At 48.1% G+C, this 11918-nt stretch overlaps 1 protein-coding gene across 1 annotated transcript; it reads left to right on the top strand.

The window, feature by feature from the left end:
• The first annotated feature begins 1520 nt into the window (after positions 1-1520).
• PTCHD3 (patched domain containing 3) lies at positions 1521-9336 on the top strand. Its single transcript, XM_082046165.1, has 4 exons — positions 1521-2470; positions 2647-2768; positions 3538-3683; positions 6671-9336. The coding sequence occupies exons 1-4, from the start codon at positions 1751-1753 to the stop codon at positions 8281-8283; spliced, it is 2601 nt and encodes an 866-aa protein (XP_081902291.1). The 5' UTR covers positions 1521-1750; the 3' UTR covers positions 8284-9336.
• The last annotated feature ends 2582 nt before the right edge of the window (positions 9337-11918 follow it).

Raw genomic sequence — 11918 nt, 5'->3', positions numbered from 1 at the left:
TATTTACCTATGTGGCAATATTTGCAAACAGTAATTCACTGGAACCCCCAACAAACAGAACATATCCAGCAGGAGAAAGGTTGTGCTTTCGTCCACAAATACAGGAAAGATTCAATTGCGGGAAGTCCTGTAGTCCTGTTCCTGGCCCTGCCCCAAAGAGTATTTCAGATTTTATCTTACTAGAAATCAATATAAAACGCATGGACAAGAACCCAGATTCTTGGAGAGAAGTCTGGTACATATCTTCTGCTTGAAGATGACTCTGAATTGAGAGTTGGTGGAGCCATCTTCCCATGCCATCAAGTTAGACCCCCAAGGCTCAGAAAGAGTTAACCTAAAGACAGCTACCTGTGCTCAATGCGCGGAGCTGCTGCCACCATCCCATTTCCTGCCTCCTGATCATTACCACAGCTTGTCTCCAGCTCCCAAGGAGCCAGAAAGAAACTGGACATGACAAGTGGTTGATTTTTATTTTCTCCCTTGTTGAGCTTAAAAAAGTCAGTAACCCTTTATGGCTGGTTTTTCACAGTGAAAGCATTTGGCTGGACAGCGTCTCTTCATGTCTGCTGTATCATCCACACCCTGGTCCACTGCCAGGTTATCCTAAAAGCCTTCTTGGTGTCTGGCCATCGGGATAGATGTGTCTCTGTAGTTTATTCCCAGACACAGGTCTATTTTTCTCTGGAGTTTTCTCCATGTAAGAGATGCTACCTCTTCCAGCTGGGTGACTCCTTGACAAGGAGCCTGGCTGGCTGGCTTACGCTCATGGGTGGCAACCCTGTCTCCTTAGGATGAGAGAGAAGTACCTGCAACTTTTCTTAGCAAGTACTGGCAGGAGTGTAGAGGGTTGCTTCTTTCACAGAAGGGCACGAAGTGACTTGTGATGAATTAGCTAATTGGCTAGACACCTCTCCAGAAGTATCACACCTGAGATTAATGTTCTCCTTGGCCAGAGGACACTCAGATCACTGTCACCAGTGTCAAGAACACCAGGCTATAGGGTATTTTGTGGACTTGGAAAGATGCTTTCTATCCTTCCTACAGCACAAAACTATAGCGTACCACAGCAGAAAACTATAGTGTACCACAGCACCGAGATTTCTGTGGCTTGCCCATTGCAATCACTAAACCTTGTTTCATAGTCTTATGTTTCTTCAGCTCTCACTCCCCTGTTTTGTAAACCTGCTTGCCATGAGAGCAAACACAGCAAGACATACATCACTACTGCCTATGTTCTTCTCTTGGGCAGATGAACAATCCTAAGTGATGACATAATGACCACAGCAGATTTGGGGGAAAACAGTGAAGACGAAGCCCAGAGGACAAAGTGTAGGAGCGGGGCCGTGCCCGGCACAGCTGGGGTTACAGCCCGCGCGCTGCCCCGTGCTGCGGGCACGGCCCGGGCTCCAGGCAGCGCGCTGTAGCGGCACGCAGGCCCCGCCAGCACGGGGCTTCCCGGGGCGGCTCACGCGCCCACGGCCGGCGGGAGAGGCGGGGCGGGAGCGCGGGCCCGCCCGTTGGAGACTCGAGCCCGCCCGTTGGAGACTCGAGCCCGGGGCGCGGCGGGGGAGCCTCGTGCCCCCGCCCGCCTGTGCGGGAAGCGGCGGCGGCCGCGGAGAGTCAGAGCAGGGGAGGGCGCGGCCGCCTGCTCCACCGAGCAGCGCTCATTCGCTCCGCGGCCCCCGCGGGCACAAGGCGGCTCTGCCCCGGCCAGGAGCTGCTGCCGGCAGCCCGTGTCCCCGACTCGCCCATGGCGGAGCCGCCGCACCCCGCGGAGCGCTGCTCCTGCCGCAACACCAACTGCCTGGAGCGGCCGCTCAGGCGGCTCTTCCGAGGGCTGGGGGGCGCCGTGGCCGCCTGGCCCTGGCCCTTCGTGCTGCTGCCGCTGCTGCTGTCGGGCGGGCTGGGCGCCGGCTTCCTGTTCCTGCGGCAGCGGCAGGCGAACGACATCGAGGAGCAGTTCACGCCGACGTGGGGGCCCGCCAAGGCCGACCGCGACTTCGTGCAGCGGTTCTTCCCCACCAACGACTCGGAGCGCTTCTCCGCCGCGCGCCTGCCCACCGAGGGCACCTACGCCGCCTTCATCGCCGTGGCGACGGGGAACGGCTCGGTCCTGGCCCCGGCGGCGCGGCGCGACGTGCTGCGGCTGGACGCGGTGATGCGCGCCCGCGGCTACGAGCAGCTCTGCGCTGTCAGCAGCGGCAACTGCGCCATCCCCGACCTGCTGCAGTACGGTGAGGCGGCCCTGGAGAACCTCACCTTCCCCTTCAGCGGCGGCTTCTTCCTGGGGACCGTGCTGGGCGGCGTGCAGACGGACCCCGACGGGCGGGTGCTGTCGGCGCGGGCGCTGAGGCTGCTGTATTACCTGCGGGAGGACGGCCCCGCGGCGGAGAAGAGCCGGCAGTGGCTGGAGGACTTCTTGAAGGAAATGCCGTCGGAGCTGGAGGCGCTGGGCATCACCGCTATTCAGGTGAGCAGGGGCGGGTACAGCCGTGCCGCGGCCGCCGGGACCCGAGATGCCCGGGCTGCGAGGGCTGTGGAAATACGTTAGTGCTAACGTGATGTTTAGCATTGCCTGTGTGTGTGGATAAAGACTAAGAAAAAAAAGTAGAAATGCTTCATCTTTCGTTGTTGTTTTAACAACAGGTGACTTACTTTACCTCGCTGTCCAGACAACAGGAGTTTGAAGGAAATACCAAGAGTGTGATCCCACTCTTTTCCATAACGTATTTCTTGACAATAACCTTTTCAGTCGTCTCTTGTCTAAGGTAAAATGCCTTCTAAGCTGTGGAACAGTAAGAAGTGACCGCTGCTCTTCTTTACCTTGCCTAAATTGATTTCTGCTTTTGTCAAGTGAAGTCATTCTTGAAGCTGCAGACTTCAGGGGACATTTAATAATAGGCAAACAAATGTCTTTCTTTGTAAAGATCAGTTTTAAAGGGGAAGGAAGCAGGGTCTGTTTGCACTTGTTTCTGCCACTGCTCAGTTAAGGTTCAGATGGATGATCACTGGCTTCAGAGATCACCGCATGTATGGGTACAGCTTTAGGTGTTCTTCTTGCTAGTAGGGTCTGAGCCTTAATTGCTGTCCACAAAGAACTTAGCCTGCCCCTTTCTTTGTGCTGGTGGAAGGGGAACCATTGTACATTTGACAACCATATGGCAGTGTTTGTGTGCTGTGCTTGAGAAAGAAAGGTGTACTCCAGTGGTGGGCTTGTTGCTTTAGCGCTTGTGTCAGTCATCATGGGTAGAGCTTATGTATCTTCATCTTTCCAGCTCTCTTGTTATTGATGCCAAAATCAGTACACATCTTTATGCTTATAGATATAACTGGCCAGCAGTAATAATGTATTTAGCACCTCCTATATAAATTAATCTTTTCTAATGCTGACCGCTGGGAGCTCTCCTCACAAACAGCAGCTTTCCTCAACAGTTCTCTTCACAGACAGGCTGTCGTTGTTATCTGTGCACTTCTCATGCCAAACACCTTGCTGAAATATTTGACATGTAACTAAGATGTTCCTTAAAATATTTTCAGACTGAGCTGTATAAGAAATAATGTCTGGCTTGCGTGCTGTGGAGTGGTCTCTGCCGGTTTAGCTGTATTAAGCAGCTTTGGATTGCTGCTCTTCTGTGGAGTCCCGTTTGTGGTCACTGTAGCAAGCGCGCCATTTCTTATCCTAGGTAAGTAGACAAAGCAAGTTGGATTCAGATACCAAGACTGAAGTGGAGTTAAAACAACCTGACACTGTTAGTCTTTCATGATGTGAGCATCAGATCCTACACAGTTTCAACATGTAGTAAGGAGAGGAGACTCTTGGAGGTGCAGCCTCCTCTGAGCTCCCACAGGCGGGTGAGCCGCTCAGCTCAGGGCACCCACGCTGGGGCTGGAGCCGGGCTCTGGCACAAGGGCAGCTCCTCCCAAAAAATAGTGCTTGCTCTAGTTCTCTTGCTGAGGTATGAGAGCTATAAATGAGAGGGTAGTTAAGGTGAGCACTTCTGGCATTGTTCTAGCATCCCTGGTAATTTAGCTGTTATGATTAATCATTTATTTAACTAGTGCTAATACTTGAGGTGAACTCAACCAGGTTCTGTCACTGCATTCCCCTCTATCATTGCCTGCTGTTTTCTATAGGCATACTATAAGCATTTACATATCTCATTAGCTTTGTGTAAGTTTGTCTACCCCAAAATAGTTTGTAGTTAATACTGTTCTATGGGACTGCTGAATTTGTCGGCAATTTAAGCAGGTGCAGAGGTCTTCCCCAAACCATACACCTCCTGACCTCTTTTTCTCCCTTCTTCCCTGCCGTTAGTCAGCCTCAGGTTGCAACAGCAGCACCATGGAACGTGTGTCCCATGTGCAGCTTGTGCTACATGAGCACTGACTTAATGCACTACCTGTGGGAAGTAAGTTACTGTAAGGTTTTGTGTTCTCAGAGTGTAGTCTTTCATCAGATGAAATTTGGCCTCAATACAACTTAAGCAATGAGTAAGACTGTCTGTAATTTCAAATTAAAAATCCATCTCATTTTGTTATGATGTGAAATGTCCTCTGAAATATCATGACTAGGTACCACAGTCTCATTTAGCTGTACAACTGAAGTGATGCACCGTTTGTGTAACCAGCTCCCCCCGCCCAAAATACCAGGAAGTTAGTATCACTGCATCACAGTTGCACAGACTGCTTGACAGCCAGTGCTGAACTTTCCAAATACCGTTAGATAATGTTGCTGCAAATGAATTGCTGTTTAAAAAATCCTTATATGGTCTCCTAGATGAGAAATTCATGTGATCTTTTCTTGGTCTTGGTCTCATGCTTAGGAAAGTACATGGAACTCCTGGGCTGACAGAAGCTTTGTGTCACACCAGATATCTAATGCAAATGCTCCTTAGGGCATGCATTGTCTCTGTTTCCTGCGTAATTCAAATGCATTTTATATTTGCTTTTGTTTGCTCATCAATTGCAGAGGCTCTAAATTTCAGAAAGACCCTTTTGTATACCTGAGAAAGGGCTTAAGCCAGTCTCTTCAGATCTTTATGAGGAGTGAGCAGACTTTTGTCCTCCTTGCATTAGACCAAAAAAATTATCAGCCTGCTGTGTTTCCAGCAGCAGCTCGACTCGCTGCCCTCCAGCAGCACCTTTTGACGTGCTGCTTAATTAATCTTTGCACATCTACTGGCAATTGCCTATTGAGGCAGCAGTTAGTGATTTCATCTGTTCTTTTATGCTCAGCTATATCATCTGTGCTTACTCTGATATTCACACAGTCTTGCTTCCCCCTTTAGTCTAGGACCCAGTCTTCCTGGCAGGGTTTCCCAGGACTCTGGGGTAATAAATGCAGGCACATGAATACAAATGTGAAGATAAATGAATAATAAATCATGAATAAGTACTCAAAGATAAACTGGATAGAAGATAAGTGGAGAGCAGAAAGCATAAAAAAGTGCATCACTGGAAAAGTGGCATCACTGTTTTCCCATGTGATAGCAGCTGTTCTCCATGTCTGCTGAATGTAGAGCAGAGCGAAAAATTATTGATTTGCTGCAGTGATGAAGAAGAGATTCCAGAGATAATGGGGGACACTTCCAGTGCTAAGGATAGTTGAGCATCCAAATAAGCAATGTATTACCTTGGAGCTTGGGTAAGAGATGTGGATCGACAACTCCCCATGCTGGTACGGTCCTCTCACTATTACCCACTATTAGTTTTTAATGTTGGCAGGGAAAAGGTAGGAAAAAGAAGTATTAAGGCAATCAAAAGGGATTTCAGAGATATGGGGTGGTTGATTGATGGCTCAGGTGGTTTTCTCCTCCATCGTTTCAATAGCAGGCAGGAACACAGATTGGAACAGGCAGGCTCAATTAATCAACATGTGGCTCTGTGACTGGTGTCACTGACAGATGCAAAGCTACTGGAGAGTGTCCAGAAGAGGCTACAAAGTTGGTGAAGGGTTTGGAGGGGAAGCTGCATGAGGAGCAGCTAAAGTCACTTGGATGGTTCAGCCTGGAGCAGACTAAGGGAAGACCTCATCATGGTCTACAGCTTCCTCACAAGGGGAAGACGAAGGGCAGGTGCTGAACTCTTCTCTGTAGTGACCAGTGACAGAACCCAAGGGAATGGCCGGAAGATGTGCCAGAGGAGATTTACTTTGGACATTAGGAAAAGGTTCTTCACACAGAAAGTGCTGGAGCACTGGAACAGGCTCCCCAGGGAGGTGTCACAGCCCCAAGCCTGACAGTGTTCAAGACACATGGTGTGAACTGTGAGGTTGTCATATGCAGGGACAGGAGTTGGACTCAATGATCCTCGTGGGTCCCTTCCAACTCAGGACATGCTATGATTTAAACCAGTTTAATCACTGGACACCAGAGACAACACAAGTGTCAGAGATGCACTTGCTGTGCTCAGTCCTTCAGCACAGCAGAGTGACAGATCAACAACCCATCAGCTCACCAGGAGTTTCTGAAATGTAATAAATTCGGCTACCCACAAAGGAACTATTTTCCTGTATCTGTTTAACTTGTATCAGCACTACAGCAATGTTAATAGCCTAACTTTCTTTTTCAAAATTTTGTGCAGACTTAAATGCAATTCATTTTGCACTTTTGTTGGGTGTTAGTGGAAGCAGCCATTTGCCATGCAGCATTAACTTTTTGTCTTCCTGCAGGAGTTGGTGTTGATGACATGTTCATCATGATCGCTTGCTGGGAACAAAGCTCAGGAAAAGAAGGTAAATCAAGTGTTAAGTCTCGTCTGGCTGAGACCTACGCCGAAGCAGCACTTTCTGTGACCATCACCACTCTTACAGATGTTTTGGCTTTCTTCATTGGCACCTGGACTTCCTTTCCATCAGTGAGATCATTTTGCCTCTACACAGGCACTGCTTTTGTCTTCTGCTATATATATACCATGACCTTCTTTGGGGCAATTATTGTATTAAATCATAAAAGAGAGCAAGGAAACCGACACTGGCTAACTTGCATGCCTGTGGGCAATAAAGATCGGGCTGAGGCGTCTTGCTTGTACAATGCTTGCTGTATAGGCAAGTGTTCTGGGGAGTCACCTCAGCCAGAAAGTGAACATCCAATGAGCATATTCTTTAAGAAGTATTATGGTCCTTTTTTTACAAATAAATGGATCAAGCTACTTGTGGTGCTGCTGTACGGAGCATACTTGGGTGGCAGTGTTTATGGATGTACTCAGATCAGGGAAGGCATCGATCTTCGAAATCTGGCAAGTGATGACTCTTATGTTATTCCATACTATGATGACTCTGACAAATACTTCTCAGTATATGGACCCAGGGTCATGGTTGTCATTACAGAAAGCGTAGATTACTGGAATGAGACTGTTCGTCTTGGCATTGAGAACTGCATGCAGAATTTAGAGGGCATTTCCTATGTAGATCAGAACCTCTCAGAGTCATGGCTGAGAGTTTACACAAGACTTGCAAATGGTGGTTTGATAAATATAAGCAATCAGACCCTCTTCATTAATAACTTACCTGTACTGTTCCACATGGTTCCTGGTTTTGAGTGGGACATTAACAAGACTCAGGATAAAATAGAAGCTTCACGTTTCTTTATCCAGACGGTGAACGTGACCTCAGCTGTTGATGAGAAGAATCTTCTCCGTCAGTTGAGAGAGACAGCCAAGCAGTGCAGTGTTCCATTAATGGTGTATCACCCAGCGTTCATCTACTACGATCAGTACCTGGTCATAGTGCAGAACACCATTCAGAATATCGTCGTGGCCGCTGGGGCAATGCTCGTTGTCTCCCTTTTGCTTGTCCCCAACCCATTGTGTTGCTTGTGGGTGACTTTTGCTGTAGCTTCTGTTATAGTTGGTGTTGCTGGTTTCATGACATTTTGGAACGTCAATCTAGATTCCATATCCATGATCAACCTGGTCATTTGCATAGGGTTTTCAGTAGATTTTTCTGCTCATATTTCCTATGCCTTTGTGACAAGTGGAGAGTCCTCAGCCAATAAAAGGGCAATTGAAGCTCTGTCCTTGCTGGGTTACCCGGTATTACAAGGGGCAGTTTCTACTATAATAGGAGTAGTTGTCCTGGCTGCAGCAAAAACCTACATTTTTAGGACATTTTTCAAGATCATGTTCCTTGTTATTTTATTTGGGGTTCTTCATGGTCTTGTTTTTATTCCAGTGTTTTTAACCTTTTTTGGCAACTTTGGCAGATCACCCCAAGATACCAAACCTAAGGCACCAGAGCTTCAGTTGTCAGATGTTAAAGTCTGTGCAAGACAAAGTTATATGTAAGATATATTTATTACATGTAGGCTAAAACTCAGTGATTTTCAGGGAATGTAAGAAATTAAGAAAATGAAGAACAGAAAAATAAATACAACAGGGAAGCAAAGGCTTCAGAATAGACAGGCAAAAAACAAACAAACAAACATAAAACTAATAAAAAACCAAACAAAAACCGGAAGAAATTAAAATGCTCAGAATGGTTTTGCATTTCTCATTTTTGTGTGCTTGACTAACACTTAATATTTAAATCCTTTTTGTGACTTGTTTACTGAATGTATTAGAATTATTATAAGCCCTGACCACTGCACCAGTTTAACAGATTACGTTACAGGTTTGTCAGGCAATGTACACAGGGGGAAGGACAGCTCCCGGGGGTTTGCGTTTCCCGCCTGGTGACCTTGATGCTGTAACGCAGCCCACGCTGAGCCTGAAGACAATTTTCCCCCAAGAGGCTCAAACCTGGAGGTTTCACAGCAGGATTACAAGAACTCAGAACCGCCTTGGACTGCAATGATTCCTAAGCCTTCAGGAGGCAAAGTCTGCTTAGATTCCTTATGCAGCACAAGAAACCCTCGGGACGACAAACGGACTTGGATTTTTCTCTTCAGATCTTTTTCTTGGTGTCCTTTTTCCTCACTAAGATTAAACATCATGTAGCTTTAAGAAGACTGTGTGTAGCTTGCGTTGGCTGCAGTTTGCAAAGGGTAGGTGATGGAACTTGTGTGGAACCCCCTGAGTCACCGTTTCAGAAGACACTATGCCGGTGCATGACAGGGCAAGGATTCACTAGAGGGAATCACACCCTGATTTAGGACAAAGTGAAAAAGCAGCTCAGGTCTAAGCCGTTAGTCCTAAAAATATAAACCTGTAATTTCTATGATGTTCATCAGTGACAATGCATCCTGTGAAGTGTTATAGAGCAGAGGAGCTTTCACTGAAATAACAGCTAATCGTGTATTGGGTGGTCTTTGAACCTGTAGGGACAAAACACTGTATGAGAAGTCAATTCATAATTTGTGTGTAACAAGCTACCTCTTGGAAATAAACAAATGGTGTTAACTGTTGTTTGTCATTTTGGAAAAATTGGTCTAGGAGTTACTAAACCATTCAGTCTAAATCTGCAGCTGGAGTCAGTCAGTCAGTTGTCAGTCAGCGATGAGCAACCAAGGAGCACAGCAGCAATTATTGTAAGTTCTGCTGTAGAGCACAGATCAAGGAGACAAGGGGCATACACAGTGCCAGGCAAATCCACGGACGGGCACAGAGACCACCTGAAAATTGGCAGATCTTTCGAGAATAGCTCATGCGGCAGGTCATTACCAGGAGATTTCAACAGCCCTTAGGGAGTGCAGGCAACCAGGAGCACAGCGAACGGGTGAGGCAGTTAGCGCAGCAGTTAGCCTCATGGTCCTTCTGGCTGCAAGGACTGATGCAGCCACCCAAACGGAGCTTGTGAGGGAAGATGCAGCTGTCCAGGTCCTGGGCCGCAGAGTGCGCCCAGGTTTCTGCTTGGGGACTGATGGCAGCAGCGAGCTCACCTGTGGGTGATGAGCCCAAGTGAAGGATCTGCTCAGCCTGGTGACGGAGCTTCGAGAGGAGGTGTCCAGGCTGAGGAGCTTCAGAGAGTCAGAAAAGGAGGTTGACTGGTAGACTCACAGTCTGCTATCCCTGATGCAGGAGCAGAAACTAATCATGGCACCAGGTTAAAGGGACCCCCTACCCTCTTGTCATCAGGCTGTAAGGGGCAAACCAGAAGATGGGGGAGAATGGAAATGGGTTATAGCTCAGGGCAGCACGTGAGCACACACTCAGCCTGCCCCACCCTCCCAGGTGCCTGTATACAACAGGTATGAGGCTGTGGAATTGGATGGGCAAGCAGCTGACGCTGCTGATTAAAACCCTTCTGGGAAGGATGGGTCCTCTAAGCAACCCACACCCCACATGAAACCCAGCAAACCCATTAAAACCTCACATGTAAAGAGGAAAAGAAGGGTGATTGTCACAGGCGACTCCCTTCTGAAGGGAACAGAGGGCCCCATATCCCAACCCACAGGGAAGTCTGCTCCCTCCCTGGGGACGGGGTGAGAGATGTGGCTCAACAACTCCCCTGGCTGGCAAGGTCCTCTGATTATTACTAGCTATTGGTTTTTAATGTTGGCAGGGAAGAGATAGGCAAAAGTAGTATTAAATCAGAAAGGATTTCAGAGCATGAGGCAGCTGGTCAATGGCTCAGGTGCTCAAGTGGTTTTCTCCTCCATCATTTCAGCAGCAGTCAGGAACACAGAATGGAAAAGGCAGGCCCAACTAATCAACACGTGGCTCTGTGACCGGTGTCATCCATGGAACTTTGGGTTTTTCAACCATGGGATAGTCCGTCCTTTGCCAGATCTTCTGACACCCAATGGGATGCACCTCTCTCGGAAGGGGAAAAGGGTGTTTGCTCAGGGGCTAGCAAGGCTGATTGTTAGGGCTTTAAACTAGGCTGGAAGGGGGAACGGGGTGGTAGCAGGCCAGTCAGTGATGAGCAGCGGGATGGCACCAAAGCTCGAAGAGACGCATGACTCTGAAATTCCTCAGACTGTGCCATAAGGTGAAGGGCACAATCAACTACACTGGAAGTGCTTCTACACCAACCTGCGCAGAATGAGGAAAAAGCAAGGTGAACTAGAAGCCTTGGCCCGGTCCCAGGGATTTGATAAAATTGGCATTAGCGAAACCTGATGGGATGAGTCCTGCGACTGGTGCGCCATGATGGACGGCTACAGGCTGTGCAGAAGGGACAGGCAGGGTTGGAAAGGCTGGGGGGGTGGCACTGTATGTAGCAGAGGGGCTGGAATGCACGGAGCTGGCAGTTGGTGATGGCAAAGTTGAGAGCGTCTGGGTAAGGATTAAGGGTCAGATAAAGCAGATGTTGTCGTGGGTGTTTACCATAGGCCACCCAGCCAGGATGCCGACACTGATGAGTTATTCTTCAAGGAACTAAGCGAAGCCTCCAAGTCATCTGCCCTTGTCCCAATGGTGGACTTCAACTTGCCAGATGTCAATGGGGAATATCATACAGCTGGCACCAACAGGTCCAGAAGATTCCTAAAGCATCTGGACAATAACTTCTTGGTGCAGGTACTAAGGGAACCATCCAGGAAAGGCACCTTCCTAGATCTGATTCTCACTAACAGAGAGGGCCTTGTGGGAGAAGTGGCGACTGGTGGCTCCCTTAGCCACAGCAACCATGAAGCAGTCAGGTTCAAAATCTTTGCTAACTGGAGGAAAAATTCCAGCAAGACCTTAACACTAGGTAAGAGGAGAGCAGACTTCAGGCTGCTCAGAAAAATAGTAAGATTCCCTGGGAAGAAGCTTTTGAAGGTCCATCAGTGTTGGTCACTACTAAAAACACAGGACCAGGCAATTCCAAAATGCCAGGCAAAAATGGCGAGGCAAAACGCCAGCTTGAAATATTTCTTCTTGAGATGTCGAAAAAGGAAATTATACTGTTAGTGGAAGCAAGTTCAGGCACCATGGGAGGACTACAGAGATGCTGCTCACCACTGCAGGGAAGAAATTCACACTGCCAAAGCTCGATTAGAATTGAAGCTGGCCAATACTGTGAAGGACAATAAAAAAGGCTTTTAAAAAATATATTA

The sequence above is a fragment of the Streptopelia decaocto genome (assembly GCF_964273445.1).
Source record: "Streptopelia decaocto genome assembly, chromosome: 2".
NCBI classification, from domain to species: domain Eukaryota; kingdom Metazoa; phylum Chordata; class Aves; order Columbiformes; family Columbidae; genus Streptopelia; species Streptopelia decaocto.
Note: the sequence above shows the minus strand (reverse complement) of the source record. Positions and strands in the feature narration are given on the sequence as shown.